Below are 17,528 nucleotides of genomic sequence, written 5' to 3'. Positions count from 1 at the left end.
CTGGTGTCGGTGGGGATCCACCGGAAGATCTTTCGGAGCATGCGCAGGGTGTTGAAGCAGGATGACGAGACGGCGTTGACTTGCTTGGTCATCGTGAGGGAGGAGTCCAGGATGAAGCCCAGGTTGCGAGCATGGTCCGTTGGCTTTGGAGCGGAGCCCAGGGCAGGAGGCCACCAGGAGTCGTCCCAGGCAGAGGGGATGTTCCCAGGATGAGGACTTCCGTCTTATCCGAGTTCAGTTTCAGCCAGCTGAGCTTCATCCATTCCGCGACGTCTTTCATTCCTTCCTGGAGGTTGGCTCTGGCTGTGGCGGGGTCGTTGGTGAGGGAGAGGATCAGCTGGGTGTCGTCGGCGTAGGAGATGATGTTGAGGTTGTGTTGGCGTGCGATGGCTGCGAGGGGGCTCATGTAGACGTTGAAGAGGGTGGGGCTGAGCGAGGATCCTTGCGGGACGCCGCAGATGACTTCGGTGGCAACGGACCGGAACGGGGGAAGGCGGACTCTCTGGGTTCTGCCGGCGAGGAACGAGATGATCCATTCCAAGGCCTTTCCTTGGATTCCGATGTTGCTGAGGCGCTGTATCAGGGTGCGGTGGCATACGGTGTCGAAGGCTGCCGAGAGGTCCAGGAGTATGAGGGCAGCTGTTTTCCCGTTGTCGAGCAGGGACCTGATGTCGTCGGTGGCTGCGATGAGGGCGGTCTCGGTGCTGTGGTTTGCTCGGAAGCCGGACTGCGAGGGGGTCGAGGGATCCGTTGGTCTCGAGGAAGGCGGAGAGTGGTTTGTGGACGATCTTCTCGATGACTTTGGCCGGAAAGGGGAGGAGCGAGATGGGGCGGAAGTTCTTGAGGTCCGTGAGGTCCGCGGTGGGTTTCTTCAGGAGGGCGCTGAGCTCGGCGTGTTTCCAGCTCTCTGGGAAGGTGGCGGATGCGAAGGAGCTGTTGATGATGTTCCGGAGTTGGGGTGCGATGATGGAGTCGGCTTTGTTGAAGATGTGTGGGCAGGGGTCGGTTGGGGTTCATCGTGTGGGTGGTATCTTCGGTGCTGACCGTTGTCCAGGTGCGGAGGGTGGTGGTGGGGGGCGCCGGATTGATGGTAGGGTGCGCGGTCTGTGCGCCGATACTGTTGTGTATGTCAGCAATCTTGCGGTGAAAGAATGAGGCGAGTGAGTCGCAGAGGTCCTGCGAGGGTGTGAGGTCGCTGTTGCAGGCAGTGGGGCTGGAGAACTCTTGGACGATGCTGAAGAGTTCCTTGCTGTTGTGGGAGTTGTTGTCCAGTCGTTCTTTGAATGTGGTCCTTTTGGTGGTGCGGATCAGTTGGTGGTGTTTGCGGGTGGCGTTCTTGAGGGCTGTCATGTTTTCTGTAGTCTGGTCGTGGCGCCAGGCTTTCTCGAGGGTACGGCAGGTGTTCTTGGAGTTTTTGAGGTCGTTGGTGAACCAGGAGGCTTTCTTGCTGCCGTGTCTGCTGGGGGGGGTTCTTCAGTGGTGCAAGGTCATCGGCACAGTTGGTGAGCCACTGTGTGAGGTTGCGGGCTGCTTCGTTGGGGTCTGTCGTGTTGGTGGGGGGGGTTCTGGCTGAGGGAGGTGGTGAGCTGGTCGGCAGTGATCTTGCTCCAGCTTCTGCAGGGAACCTCTTGAGGGTGGTTGTGGGTCGTGGTCCTCCTGAAATTGAAGTGGACGCAGCTGTGGTCTGCCCAGTACAGTCCGGTGGAGTGGCTGAAGGAGATGTGCTTGCTGGAGGAGAAGATGGGGTCAAGCGTGTGGCCGGCGATGTGGGTGGGGGTGTTCACCAGTTGCTTGAGTCAGAGGTTGGCGAGGTTGTCCAGCAGGGTGGCAGTGTTGCTGTCATTGTTGTTCTCCAGGTGGAAGTTGAGGTCTCCTAGGAGGATGTAGTCTGAGGAGGTGAGGGCGTGCGGGCTGACGAAGTCTGCGATGGCTTCGCTGAATTGTGTGCGTGGTCCCGGGGGTCTGTAGACGAGGGTGCCTCTGAGGGTGGTCTTGGGATCGGTGTGTATCTGGAAGTGAAGGTGTTCGGCGGCGGTGAGGTTGTCGTCTGAGTTGGTCGTGATTCGGATGGTGTTTCTGTGGACGATGGCGATGCCTCCTCCGGCTTGGTTGACGCGGTCCTTCTGGGCGATCTTGTAGCCATCCGGGATGGCTATGGCGATGTCGGGAGCTGAGGAGGCGTTCATCCATGTTTCTGTGAGGAAGGCAACGTCTGGTGATGTTGTGTCAAGAAGGTTACAGAGTTCGACGGCGTGCCTGTGGATGGAGCGGGTGTTGAGCAAGATGCACTTGAGGTGGTCGTTGCTGGAGCCTGGCTTGGTGGATGCGGTGCAGGATCGGGTGCAGGTGAAGTTGCAGGCGTGGCAGGTGAATGCTCTGTGGGTGCGTTTCAGGTTGGCTTGGTAGCAGGCTGGCTGTCGGCCGGTGTTGAGTGCGTGGAGGGTGGCGGCGGCGTATCTGTCGGGTTGGCTGGCTCCGGCGGGGTCCAGGGGTTCTGGCGCTGGGCACGGTCCAGGCGTGGACGGACGTAGACGGGCTTGCCTTTGGCGCGCCTTCGGCACGCAATCGGCTGGGAGGCGGGAGCGGGGCGGCGAATGGAGCGGGGCTGCAGGAGAGCAGCGGCGGGGAGCGGAAGGGGGGGTGGAAAGAGCGGGAAGACGGGGCGGGAGAGCGAGGGCAAGCCTGGAGAGCAGGGGCCTTAAGGAGAGGCGGCAGCAAGAGAGGCCAAGAAGGCAGCAGCAGCAAAATCTGGGCACACGGGGGCCGTGCGGAGTGGAGTGACCGGGTCAAGGGTCACTGCTCACTGCCGCGCGGTCCCCGCCATATATGGCCAAGTGGGAGGGAGGAGCAGCTGGGAGGCGGGAGCGGGGCAGCGAATGGGGAGCGGGTGCCAAGAGAAGGGGGCGGGCCGCAGGAGAGCAGTGGCGGGGAGCGGAAGGGGGGGTGGAAAGAGCGGGAAGACGGAGTGGGAGAGCGAGGGCAAGCCTGGAGAGCAGGGGCCTTAAGGAGAGGCGGCAGCAAGAGAGGCCAAGAAGGCAGCAGCAGCAGAATCTGGGCACAAGGGGGCCGTGCGGAGTGGAGTGACCAGGTCAAGGGTCATGTTCCGAGGGCCTGTGTTCTTTCCCCAAAACTATAAAAGGTACTATGGGTGCCAAGGGCACTGTGACCAGGAAATGCCTCTAAGGGTTGCCGCACCTATTGTGCCACCCTTAGAGGCCCTGCACCTTAATACCTACGCACAGCCATCGCAAGCTGCGTGTTTTGGTGCAGTGTCGACATGGCACACATCCCTGTGTGCCATGCTTGCAACCCAATGCCTGGAGCCTAGGTATGTCACCCCTCTAGCAGGGTGCACTAGACCTCAGGTGAGGCTACAGTGGCATGAGCACTGTACCCCTACAGTGTCTAAGTCCATTCTTAGACATTGTAAGTGCAGTAAAGCCATAGAGAGTATATGGTCTGGGAGTTGGTCATTAGGAACTCCACAGCTCCATAATGGCTTTACTGAAACCTGGGAAGTTTGCTAGCAAACTTCTCAGCACATTAAACCTACACTGATGCCAGTGTGAGATTTAATGTAAAATGCACTCACAGGGCATGTTAGAGATGCCCCCTGAAACACAACCACCCTAGTGTGGTTTCCTGAATGACTGCCCATTTGCTACCACCAGACAGGTCTCTGGGTCCAGAAACAAAGCCCATTCTGGGCAGTGGTGTCATGCCTCCTCCCCCAGGATGGGCTGGGTCCACGAAGGAAAAGCTGCGAAGGCCTGATGCCTTTGTAAGCTGTCCCTACCTTTTGCTGCCCCCAGCAATGGCTGCCACTGGTTCTGACCCTCACTTTGGGTGAGAGAATAGTCTGGAAAACCATGCTATGAGGAGAGGTGTGCCCTATCTTTGCCAACCCCACCCCTAAGGTGGGAGGAGGCGAGGTGAAGCCCACCTCAGTCCCCTCCATCTTGAAGATGAGGGGACCCAGCCAATTAGGGAGATGCTCATGTCTTTTCCCACCGGAGGGTGGGATAATAGAGGGTGTACCACACCAAGGAAGGGAACCACTGGTCGCGACCTGCAAACCCCTTTAACGCCCCTAAATTTAACATTTAGGAGCAACCCTGAACCTTGCCTTCCCAAATTCAAGGAAGAAAGAAGGACCGAAGGGCCGTGCCGACCCAGGAAGGAGACACAAACTGCTTTCGGCACAACCCTACAGCCCAGTCCTGACTTGGACCGGAAACCCCAGCAGCCCACCCAGAGGACCTGCCCTCCATCCATCTTAAAGACTGTCTCCCATTGGCACTGGATTTGCTCAGCAAAGACTTACAGCATAGAACCTGGATACAGGCGGTTCAGTGGTTCTGCACCACTCTGCACCAGATGCCCACAACAGAGTTCGGGTGGCCAAACACCACAAGGAGGTCTCCCCAGTGATCCTGACCTGGGATCTGCTGACCCCCCTTCACCCTCAAGCAGACGCCTGCAGCCTCAACCTGGAGGTCCTCCTACCCCAATTCCACCCCCCCCCCCCCCCCCCACCTGCGACCGGAGCTGGTAACGAGACCCGATGCCAAAAGACACCCCTGCACCCGATGCCCCATACCCTTGGGTGGCCTAGCCAACTGTGTCCAGGCATCCCCCAAGAATCCAACTTACCTCTCCAGTCGGTGGTAGCCTCCAGGAAGCCTCCCTGACAGAATCCTGCAGCATCTTTACCAAACCGAAGGTCTTCATTGAAATCCATAGGGTGCCCGTAATCTCCTTGGCACATTGCATCTGGCCACCCCTGTGCAGATTGTTGGCCCCTGCATTGCTGACACAACCCCAGGAGGTTTGCTCCCACAGCCGAGTGGCAAGCTCGAAAGCAGTCCTTGACCCAAGTCCTTCACCCCTTAGCTCCAGTGGCTATCATTGCACCACTACACTCTGCACACCCAGTGGAACTGGGGTGGCCAGGTACAATTTGAGGGCCTACCTGGACCTTGGGGAACCTTGGTCCTAAACCCAAAAGTCATACTTGCAAGTCGTTTACTTACCTGTAAACAGTTAACACTTTTCCCCCTAAGGATTCAATGTTATGAGTTTTCTGTCCCTAAAAATGTGTTTTGTAAGAAAAAAAAGTAACTGTACCTTAAACTTGAAAGTCTTGCTTACCTTTATATTGTAGGATCCACAGTGTGATACAGAGGCATTTCACCCTGAGTAGTCTATGTAATCAAAAGTAACACAAAAGTACTCTCTATGTAAGTTTAACTGTTTTCATAACATATACAAACCTGTAACAATTGCAAATACATTCCCAATTGCAATACCTTGTAAGGTTTTACAACTGCAAGTACATTTTACCTACCTGTACTAAGTCCTGCTAGGTTCTAGAAATAAAACAAAAGTATTCCTTTTTTTATACTTACCTGATTGTTCTGGATTCTGTCTCCGAGTGTGTATAATCAGTCCTTGATTGAGTGAATACAATAAATGCTTAACACATTCTCCTGATAAGCCTAACTGCTCGACCACACTACCACAAAAAGAGCAGTTGGTGATCCAATTTAGCCTCTACTATACCTCTGGGGATCCCCTGGACTCTGTGCACCCTATACCTTACTTTGGTTTAGTATATAGAGAGTCAGCTTCCTACAAGTCTTTAAGAGGAAATGAGAATTATTCAAACAAGTGCAACTAATGTTATTTATGTCATCAAGTAATTTGGAGTGCCCATCAAAAGTGGTGATGTATATAAAAATACTTCTCACATAATGTGCAATCTGAACCTCAGGGGTGTTTACAATGTGGTTCTGTACACCAAGTAGCTTCTTTCAGATTCTGCCCTGCATTAAGAAAACCTGTTGTGCTTGTGGTAATATGGGGCAGTTTGCTGAAGTGTGTTTGAAGAGGAAATCCAGCATTTGTGAAATATGAAACCCATGTACAGGAGTTCTAGTACAGTGTTAAGAGCTTTGTATTTAGTGTGGACATGCATGGGTCACAGGACTGGTGGGATCCCACAGCTCCCGTTCAGTTTGACAGTGTTATTTTAAATTATTGATAGATCGAGCCAGAGTGACCATTGTCACCCGAGACATACTTCAAGAATGGGGGGTTGCGGGGAGGAAGTCTTGCTCATACCAGATACCACGCAGAAAAGAAAAAAAATATCAAGGGGAAGGCACAGTAGTTTTGCTTCCCATGTGCTGAGAGATGCAAAGAACTTTTCCTCAATTATCGAAAAAGAAATGTTACTCTGCATGTGAGCAGTGCAAAAGTTCAGGAGCCATTTGTCAGGTACAAAGTTAACCATCACAACAGATTACAAGCACATCGTTTTAATTGTGGGTAGGCCATCTGCACATTGCTAAAGACTCACTATTAGACTGGCTAGCCTCAGCACTAAGTTGCTGGTGCTTCTTTTTTGCCATGGATCTTTGTGCTCTCCTCTACATAGTCAAGCAAGTATATGGTCAATTACAGTATGTGCACACTATATTGTAGTCAAGAGTTCACCGAAGCAGTCTCAATTTATTAATGCTCCTTTAATTTCAATCAGCGTTTTCGATCACACCAAGTTGCTGGTGTTGAATTATTTACATGGAACATTTTCCAGGTATATGCAACAAGAAGGCAGATTTTTGTTCACACTTTCCTGACAAAGGTAAAGACATGGGTGAATGCAAGAATGTAGAGTGTTTTATTTCATCAGTTGACCTTGAATCTCTAATGTCCTTCTGTGAAACTTTATGGATGAAACCCTTACCAGAAGATGAAATGTTGTAGAATCATGAACTTTGTTATGGACGGCTGGCCAAAAGAAAAATGTCTGACTGGTAATCTTCAGTCTTTTAGAAAAGTTTCTCATGAACTGCCCATCGAAAATGTGTTGCTGCTTTCAGGAACAAAGGGAATGGTCAATGTTTACCCTGCCACTGTCAGGAGCATATATTTATGATCTGGCATATATAAGGCATTGTGGCATTATTCCTAATAAGAGGCGATAACATGATACTTCCAGGTAGCTAAAGGTGGATTATGTGGTGTAATTCAAGGTTAGAGTGTGTAAATATTACAAGTAATTGGACAAGCATTTGCTCATTAGGAATGCCCCAATGGTGGTTAAGGAATTATCTGAACAAGTGTGGGAGAAATAGCCTTACAGGTCTTGGGATAGAACTGTGCTTGACTTAGTGAACCCACCTGGCTCAACTATAGAGCTATTACTCAGGGCCAAAAAATGTAGGATCTAGTCTGGTGCCTGAAAGTGGTTCTTAAAGAGTAATCTGCAGTAAGAATAATCTATCAGAAAAACGGTTTTAGCAGCTCATTGGAGTAACACGGAATGCTGGGGGACACCATGAGAGACTGTAACCACTCTTACAAGTTCATGTGAAGACTACTTGTCAGAGACAGTGGACGGAGGAGGAGCACTTTAGCTTATGCAAGCATTAGTGGGGAGCAGAGGTCCTCCTGTTCAGTCCCCTTTTCCATCTACACAAAGCTAGAACTGACATATTTCCTCCAAGAGGATAGCGAGATGGAGCTCAGGATTTTTTGGGGGGGGAGGGGGGATCAACTAACAGATTTGACTGTTGGAAGACGTCACTAGTAGAATTTAAAAACTATGTTGGGAAGTCCCAATGTCCTACACAGTGAATTATTATCTTCCGCTGACTAGGTGTAATTCAGTAACTGAAATACTCTGATGTTGGTGACTGTGACATTCAATTTTTACATCCCTCTACCAAATGACCAAGGGAACTACAAGCAGATCACTGACGACATCTGGGATTTCCAAATGGCTGAGAACTCACAGACTTCAGTTTTGGAAGCAGCATTTATAGCCGCCGCTGCCATTTCTTAAAGGTCAGAAATGGAAATTGAAAACAAAACTTATGTTGATTTTTGTTCTCAATCTGAGCGAGGCTACTTATTAAATCTTCTTGTCTGAGGCAACAACTGAAGGGCATGATGTGAAATGGCACGTCTTCACAAAAGTATTAACAATTAAAAACTAAGAATTCAAAAATAATCAGAAAAACTCATACTATAGTCCAGTTGGCCGCATGTTTAGATACAATGATTAAAGATCCAAAAGGAAAAAAAAACCTGGTTTTGCAGAGAAAAATCACAAATCATTTTTCTACAACCAGATTAGTGTAACCTTTTTTACAATTGAAAACAGTAACGCGAGGATCTTGGCGCACATTTATTTAGCAGCATTTGGTACTGCAGCTCCTTTTGAAAAGGGGGAGGAGCAAAGGGTCTTTGGGGACATTCGAGCTGCTTTAGAGTCACATGTATATCAACTTCAGTTGTCTTCTATGCTTTCCTTTGGGGGACTAGCTAGATACAAGTCAGATTCTGGACAATTACTATAAGAAATCAGTTTTGCATTATTCACCTGGAATTTCTTTGATTCAAGGAATCTGGATAGCTGATATGTTGACCTCTATACAATTTGATTCCGTTAAACAGCAACAGCTCTCAGCTAAATGGGTCATTTCCAAAAACCGGAAACAGTTTCTAATTAAATTGCAATATATGGTCTTTTGGTATGTCATCTCTAATGTGCAAGGCGACAAAGCAGGTTGCACAACGTTCAAATCCCAGATGTAAGCCTGTAGTGGAAATATGCTCAGTATACATCAGAAGCAAAAACTATAAATTTGTTTTGCTGTCACATTAAACAAATGTGACAGCACAGACTAGTAAACCTGAGAAGGAGAGGAGGATTTACAGCATTGTTACTGGTCATTAATCTGCGTTTTTTGTTTTGTGCAGAGAATATGGAATATAGTAGGAAAAAAACTTGTTGGTTTTTAGGCTGTCTTCTCTGCCCTCTCCAGGAGCACCATCCTAAAATGCTTAATTGGTACACCATCAGAGTAAAGGGATCTCTCATTACCCCCCATATTCAGAGCCCATTGCCTTTCAGAAAATGTTACTCAATCCCCCCCACTGCTTGAACCCTTTTTAGAAATGCCGGGCACCAGCCACCTCAGATGGATCAAGAGGCCGCACTTATGAAAGTCCTCACAGTGGTAGCACAAAATCGATAAGAGAGACCACTAAAAAGTGCGGACCCATAGGCAGCTATCTGATTTTGCTCTGTCTACACAACCAGAATTTGTTTTTGCAGACTTTTTTCATTCTTTCACAACATACATAAAGGCTAAATCTGTTGCTTAGACTCAAAATTCTAAGCCAAAAACTAAAGCACAGAACACCCATTCACAACCCATTTCCTTCCACAGGTCCACTTGAAGGCAGGGGTGGTATTAAGACCAATGAAGTCAGTAAGCATCAAAAGTGGAGGGAGGAGGCAGAGTACAGCGGTTTCCTAAAAAACATTTTAGGTCATGAAATTTGATGTTTTTATTTACACGTTTTGGCTGTAATAATTATGACATCTATAATTTCTTGAATGTCCAGAAGTTTGTGCCTTAAACTGTGCGCCATGTTTTGTTAATCTACCACAATTCATACGGACACTAATATTCCACAATAACCACAATAACCTGTCTAGGTTAAACATTCTAAGCTTTACCACCTATTTCTACAAATTCTATAGTTCACTCACTTGGCCATGTCTGAGTGGACTAATGCATCCACTGCAAAGATCTTATCTTGACCACATGGTTACTGTTTGAGATCTGGACATGTTCACTCAGTTCTTCACCCAAGGTTAATAAAAATAGTATGACTGACTTATGTAAAAAAGGTTAAGGGCGCCCAAAGATGAACATATGCTTATTTTGTATTATGTGTTTGTTGGTTTGAGAACCACAACAAATTAAGCAATTTGTTGACGTAGAAAACACATTCCATTATATCTTAAATGTGTAATTGATGTGGAGTTTGCACCCATGAATAATCGTCAATATGCCAAATAAATATATGCATTACTTGTGTGGGTGAAAAACATGGCATGTGAGGTTTAAGGGTTTGAATGACCCAAGAGCTACTTTCTGAAATATGTTTGATCAGAGGAGTGGATAACCACCCCAGCACTTTCCCATTTTTTTAAATATTCTTCTATACTTAAGTGTCAAAACACTTCCTGGCTTTTCAACAAATGAGATGAAGTACTTTAATATTATTTGCACATTTGAAAGTGTCACACTCTTAACCTTCTATAATGCTATTCGTACCTTTGCAGAACACAGGGCAGAGCAATCTGCTTCATCACAATTTAGATGATGTTTTTGAGAACCTGAAAAAGAATTATATTTTAATTTAGTATGTTGGGGTAAAAAACACATATGTATCTTTAGGTATGCACAAATTTGACTGTTTCAAGAAATGCAATTTTAACATTTGTTTGTTGAATTCATTGCGACTGAGGGTGTGCTACAACTGTACTTCTAGATATGTTTGGGCATGTTCTTGTAACTTGCCGATAGCACCATGTGGTAGTTGGTGCTCCTAGTTATTTCAGCACCCCGATTTCTTACATTATCGAACAAATACTCACGCTCATATTTAGTTAACTACACTGCTGCTTTTTCCTTTGAGGTGCGGGTCATTCCCTTTTGGGATTGCTACTACCAAGTATATTTTCTTGTAAAGTTATGGAAATGCTTTCTATAAGCCATGCTTTTTCCATAACAATACTCAAAATATGAATATGAATGCACAACAAAATCTCAAATTAAAATCCCATAATGTATATTTTCAAAGCAAAGAAATGAAGCGTTGGAAAAATTTATCTGGTGTTGGCCGCCAGACTTCTAGTAATTCTTGCTGTGTTTTGTCATGGTTTTAGCAAAACTTTTTTTGGGAGCACGCTGGGCCCTTATCAATCAAAAAAAAAGTTTGCACCAAGCAAAAACGTGTTTGGGGTCTAATAAAAACCACACATTATCCTAGTAGAAGGGAATAAAGACGCAAAAAGCAAGAAAGTAGAGAAGAGAATGAATGACAAAAAAGAGAAAAGAAAATAGGAGTAAAGGGAAAGTAAAGAAGGAATGAAAGAAGGAATTAAAGAGGGAAAGAAAAAGGGCAAGAAACAAGGCAAGACAGAAGGTGAAAGAAAGGTAAGAAGGGCGGCAAGAATGAAAGTCAACAGAAAGAAAGTGAAAGAAAAACAGAAAGAGAAAAGTGAGAAAGTAAGAACGACAAAGAAAGGAGAGAAACAAAGAAAGGAGAGAAACAAAGGAAGAGGAAAGTGCAAAAGGAATGAAAGGCAAGGAAGAAAGATGGAACATCAGGAAGAGAAAGAAATGATAGATGGCAAGAATGAAAGATGGCAAAGACAAGAAGGCAAATATAAAAAGCAAAGATGAAAGTAGGGAAAAAAGGAATGGAGAAAAGAACGAAAGAAAAGTTGGATGGTGGAAAGAAAGAAAACAGTAAAAAGAGGAGAACTTGATATAGAAACTTTCAAATGGAGACAGTCTGGTATGCTATAAAATAGCAGTAGGCAGAAAAGCAAAACTCTGCAAAGTACAAGTTACTTACCTTCGGTAACGATGTATCTGGTAGAGACTATTCTAGCCGCAGATTCCTTAACGTAGAGTTATCCCCAGGCGTGGGACTGGACCCGGAAAACTTTCTGGCCGAGCATCTCTGCGCGCCGGGGGGCGGAACCACACGACTCCGCCCTGATGTCTTCCGCAGGCGTGACGTCAGCGAGGTTACTTAAGCCCCACCCCGGCACGCTGACGTCATTTTGCTTCGGAGAACTTTTCCGCGCCACAAGGCAGAACCATCACAACAAAACTGAGGAGAGCATGGGAACAGTATGCTAAAAAACTAAACACAAATAAGAGGAGGAACAGCGCCAGTCTGCACCAAAGCACAAGGAGGCTACATCAGCAAAGCCAGCGCAGGGAAAGAGCAAGGTACCATAGTGAGGAACAACTGTGCAAACGAAGACTAGATCACCAGGTAGCACCAAAGCATCAGAAGGCCATACCAGCGAAAAGCACAAAGCACCACTCCGTGGGATCACCGCGCAAGCCAAGGCGACAGCCATTCTGGAAGCACAAGCATGTGAAAGCGCCGTATCAGAAAAGGAGAGTGAGAGAGAGTCTGTAACCACAAACCACACAGTGAATGGCCACCAGCCCAGAACAGAGTGGCAACAGCAATCCACCCCCAGACCATACTTTCAAAGAGGCCCATATATCCCCTGAAAGGCACAGGAGGCCAAGGGACAGGCAAAAGAATCCCCAACGGAGAAAACCTAAGGGGAGCAGAAACCCCTAACAGAGGGGAAAAAGCTAAAGTAGGCCCCTACACTGGAGAGAAACCAGTTTGAGGAATGCCGGACCGGAAGAGAACGAGGAGGACACCCAGAGAAACCAAGCCACCCAGAGGGAGGCGAGCACAGAAAACCCAAACTGAGGGTCCTCGCAGAACAGGAAGGAAGGGCGGGTCATGAAGGAATCTGCGGCTAGAATCGGCTCTACCAGATACATCATTACCAAAGGTAAGTAACTTGTACATCTGATAGACTACTAGCCGCAGATTCCTTAACGTAGAATAGATACCCTAGCCATACCCAGAAGGGAGGAGGGCCTGCGAGAGAGCCGCACCAACAGGAGAGACCCAGGGCCCGGCGCCCGTGTCACCCGCGACCGTCCGCTCCGGGGGCGGGTCGCCACTCAAGGCCCAGCAACACAGGAAGCGGGCACCGCAATTATGGCTGGGTCAAGGCGGGAGATCGGGCACGAGACTTCGGAGCGGCGGATCTCTGCAGGTGACAGTGCAAACTAGGAAGGCGAGCTCCCAGGAATAACAGGGCACCGGTACGGAGGTCAGAATACTGCAGATGTCGGCGGATCGTGGCACAGATGACAGAGGGGTCCAGAGCACTCCCAGAGTGCGACCGCCATCTTGACGTGCCAAGCCCCGCCTCCCTGAATAGATTTTTTAATTGGTTTATACATTCAGTCTGTGTGCACCAATGAGCAAATGTATAGATGTATATCTATTTAGAAATTAATTCCTTAGCGAGAAACAGGTGGATATTCAACATACCCTTGTTTGGCTGCCATCGTGCACCATGTTGCACATTACATTAAGTAGGATGCATTCAACCAGTAATATATTAATCCTACCTTTACTAAAAGTGCAGAGACAGCCATCTTGGTGATGTAGCTCAAGTACTTAGCAAAAGCTTCTGAAACCGGAATTAAGTAGCTCAGCAAGGGAAGCTTTCTTGACCGGTTTGTGCTTTTTAGATCACCGCATCCCCTGTAGCTTGCCAGCAAATCTGAAACCGGAGCTTAGTTGATAACTGATCAATTAAGTATTTGGAGACCTGAGCTGCTTCTAGAACACCACATCAAGGAGTTTTTAATCTCTGCAAAACTTATGCACAAGAAAATTGGTTTTTAAAAATGGATCTCATTTTTTAAAGGCTTGTGTCGCAGCTGAACTCAATTCCAACCTCATAGCCATGCCAACAAGACAAAGGCCTGTGCTGCCATTTACACCAGGTTAGGCATAGATTGGTCTTCATACAATGCACTGTGCCCGATTATATCCACGAAGAAAGCATTTTATAGCTCCAGGGCCGGATTTAAGTATTAAAATAAACAAGCTATAGCCTCTGGCCTCATGTTAAAAGTGGTCTCAATCCATGTTATCAAAATAGTTTTTATATTGTCTCAAGTAACCCATAAACATCGTACAAAATTATATTACAATATTTTTGTTCTATATTTTAACTATTATTGTTAATCGCTAATTGGTTGCCACTTCAAGAAGCTAGAAGTTTGACAATAGTAAAATGCTGAACCCTACATGGAATATGCTACTTACCAGTATGCATCTGTTCTTGGCATGTAGAGCTGCAGAGTTGTACACTTAGCATAGATCGCCATCTGGTGTTGGGCCCGGATGTTTGCAGTTTGTTTTTCTTCTTGGACAGTCTTTGGAAGTCACGAGTTTGGTGACTCCTCCTTCGGTCCGTACTGCGCATGGGCTTCGGCTCCATCCTCAGATTGTTTTTCGCCAACAGGGAAATGATGGAGCTTGGTAATCACAGTGAGAAACCCATGTATATAGTATCTAAATAAGATGTACTGGAACGGATACAGGTAGCCGGGGAGGCGGGTGGGCGTGTACAACTCTGCAGCTCTACATGCCAAGAACAGATGCATACTGGTAAGTAGCATATTCCGTTCGAGGCATATGAGCTGCAGATTGTACACTTAGCATAGATTATATAGCAGTACCCAACCTTAGCGGCGACCACCGGTATCCGTTGCAGTGGTTTGAAATAGTGTCTTTAGTACAGCCTGGCCCACTCTAGCTTGCTGCTTGGAATGCACATCTACACAGTAATGTTTTGTGAAGGTGTGCGGTGTAGACCATGTGGCTGCTTTGCAGATGTCATCTAAGGGTATATTCTCTAGAAAGGCCATAGAAGCCCCTAACTTTCTTGTAGAATGGGCTTTAGGCGGAACAGATAATGTTCTTTTTGCCTTTTGATAGCAAATCTGTATGCATTTTACAATCCACCTAGCTATCCCTGATTTAGAAATGGGGTTGCCTTTATGTGGTGGAGAGAAGGAGACAAACAATTGTTTAGTCTTCCTGAAGGGTTGCGTTCTTTGTATGTAGTATAGCAAGGCCCTTTTTACATCCAGTGTGTGTAAGGCCCTTTCTGCAACAGATTGAGGTTGCGAGAAGAAGACAGGTAATTCCACCGATTGATTGAGATGGAAGGGGGAAATGACCTTGGGCAGGAACTTCGGATTTGTGCGAAGTATGACCTTGCTGTGATGTATTTGTATGAAGGGTTCCTGTATAGTGAACGCTTGTATTTCACCAACCCTTCTAAGGGAAGTGATAGCTACGAGAAAAGCTGTTTTCCAGGTGAGAAACTGTAGCTCGCATTTATGCATTGGTTCGAAGGGCGGACCCATTAGTCGTGTAAGAACTAAATTTAGATTCCATACAGGGGAAGGTGGTGCCCTGGGAGGAATTACTCGTTTAAGGCCTTCCATGAAGGCTTTAATAGCGGGCACTCTGAAGAGTGATAAATGCTGTCTGTTTTGTAGATAAGCAGCGATCGCTGCTAGGTGTAGGCGTATGGATGAATATGCCAGGTTACACCTGTGAAGATGGAGCAGATAGCATATGATGTGCTGTATGGATGCATCTAAAATGTTGATTGTATTGTTACGGCAGTAAATAACAAATCTTTTCCACTTTGCGGCATAACATGCTCTAGTGGTAGGACGTCTGGCTTCCATGATGATGTTCATGCAATCAGGGGGAAGGTTAAGGTATCCGAATTCTAAGATTTCAGGAGCCAGATCGCCAGGTTGAGCTGAGCTGGGTCCGGGTGCCTGATTTCTCCATGGTTCTGGGTTAGGAGGCATGGGGATAGGTGCAGTTTTTGATGTGGTACCACTGATAGTTGTAGTAGCGTGGTGTACCACGGCTGCCTGGCCCACGTCGGAGCTACCAGAATGAGTGTGAGGGAGTGCTGTTGTAGCTTCCTGACCACTAATGGAATTAGTGGGAGAGGTGGAAAGGCGTATGCAAATCTGCCTGACCAGTTCATCCATATCGCATTGCCCTTGGACAATGGGTGTGGGTATCTGGCGGCGAAGCTTGGGCATTTTTTGTTTTCGTGGGTGGCGAAGAGGTCTATCTGAGGATGCCCCCACTGTTGGAAGAATGGCTGAAGAACTTGTGGATGCAGTTCCCATTCGTGTAGTTGTTGCGTTTGTCTGCTGAGCAGATCTGCCATGGTGTTTTGTACGCCTGGAACGTGTTGTGCCAGGAGAAAGATGTTTTGGGGAATTGCCCATCTCCATATGCTCTGGGCTAAGCGGGAGAGCTGGGGAGAGTGTGTCCCCCCCTGTTTTTGGATATAATACATTGCAGTCATGTTGTCTGTGCGAATGAGGACTGCTTTGCCCGAAATCTGTTTTTGGAAAGATTTTAGGGCTAGAAAGATCGCCAAGAGCTCCAGATGGTTGATGTGGAGCGATTTTTGCTGTGGCGTCCATAGACCTTGCATTGTGAGGTGTAGGAGGTGCGCTCCCCAGCCGGAGAGCGATGCGTCCGCTGTTAGAATCACCTGAGGAACCGGGTCCAGGAACGGCCGCCCTTTGGAAAGGTTTGTGGTGTTCCACCACTGCAGAGAGTGATGTGTGCGGCCGTCCACCAACACCAGATCCGTCAGCTGACCCTGGGCCTGGTTCCACTGTTGTGCTAGGCACTCTTGAAATGGACGCATGTGGAGTCTTGCATGGGGCACTATAAAGATGCAAGACGCCATCATTCCTATGAGCTTCATGAACACTCTTGCTGGAAGAGAGTGTTGGGGAAGGAATGTTTTGCGTAAGGCTTAATGCTTGTGATTCTGGCTGAGTTTGGATAGGCAATACCTTTGGAGGTGTCTATAGTGGCCCCGAGATATTGCTTTGTGTGAGATGGTATGAGGTGGGACTTTTGGTAGTTCACCGTGAAGCCTAGCTGGTGGAGCAGTTGGATGGTGCTGTTTGTATGCTGCACGCATTGGTGGTAAGACGCGGCTTTTATCAGCCAGTCGTCTAAGTAAGGGAAGACGTGAATGTGTTGACGTCTGAGGTGTGCTGCTACTACCGCTAGGCATTTGGTAAACACCCGTGGTGCGGTGGTGACCCCGAAGGGGAGAACCGTGAATTGGTAATGTTGCCCGTCCACCACGAACCTGAGGTATTTCCTGTGAGAGGGGTGTATTGGAATGTGAAAGTATGCGTCTTTCAGATCCAAGGTTGTGAGAAAGTCTCCCTGACAGAGGAGCGGGAGGACTTGTTGTAGGGTGACCATATGGAAATGGTCTGAATGTATGTAGGCATTTAGAGGCCGGAGGTCCAGAATGGGCCTGAGGGTCCCGTCTTTCTTTGGTATTAAGAAATATAGGGAGTAAACCCCTAGATTTTGCTGATTGATGGGGACCTGCTCTATAGCGTGTTTTTGGAGGAGGGAGAGTACCTCCTGTTTGAGCAGTGTGGAATGTTCTTGAGACATTGGGCGGTGCCTTGGTGGGATATTGGGTGGGGTAGATGTTAGCTCGAGACAGTACCCTGACCGAATGATTTGGGTCACCCATTTGTCCGATGTTATGGACTCCCATGCGTGGATAAAGTTTTGTAGTCTGCCCCCGACCGGAGTGGAATGGTCTGGGGGGAGCGGAGGGAAGTCATTGTGTGGGCGGGGTGGCAGAACGGGTGTTGTTAGTTTTGCCCCTGCCCTTATTGTTGTTGCCTCTGTAACCACCCCTTTGGTTGCCCTTTGAAAAGGTATTTTGAGGAGGGGATTTGTAGGAGGTAGAGGTGCTATCGGTGGAGAAGCCTCTGCCTGTGCCACGAAAGGAGGAGCGTCGAAAGCAACGTTTAGAGGCTTGTGTTTGGAGTGCCCCCATAGACTTTGCTGTGTCTGTGTCCTTTTTCATCTTTTCCAACGCTTCGTCTACCTTGGGCCCAAAGAGAGTTTGTTGGTCAAAGGGGTGATTGAGTATGGACGCCTGGACTTCAGGCTTAAACCCTGAGATCCTGAGCCAGGCATGGCGACGAAGCAGGACACTGGTA

The 17,528-nt window shown here is 47.7% G+C and overlaps 1 protein-coding gene across 1 annotated transcript in view; it reads right to left on the bottom strand.

Annotated features, from left to right (window-relative positions):
- The window catches only part of RNF17 (ring finger protein 17), a 2,644,767-nt gene that overhangs the window by 2,374,106 nt on the left and 253,133 nt on the right, over window positions 1-17,528 (bottom strand). The window contains exon 5 of the mRNA XM_085621540.1: window positions 10,140-10,201. Within this exon, the coding sequence (XP_085477666.1) occupies window positions 10,140-10,201 (62 nt within the window). The remainder of the gene's footprint in view (window positions 1-10,139; window positions 10,202-17,528) is intronic.

Source organism: Triturus cristatus, chromosome 8 (genome assembly GCF_964204655.1).
Source record: "Triturus cristatus chromosome 8, aTriCri1.1, whole genome shotgun sequence".
Taxonomy (NCBI): domain Eukaryota; kingdom Metazoa; phylum Chordata; class Amphibia; order Caudata; family Salamandridae; genus Triturus; species Triturus cristatus.
This window is presented reverse-complemented; position numbering and strand designations above follow the sequence as displayed.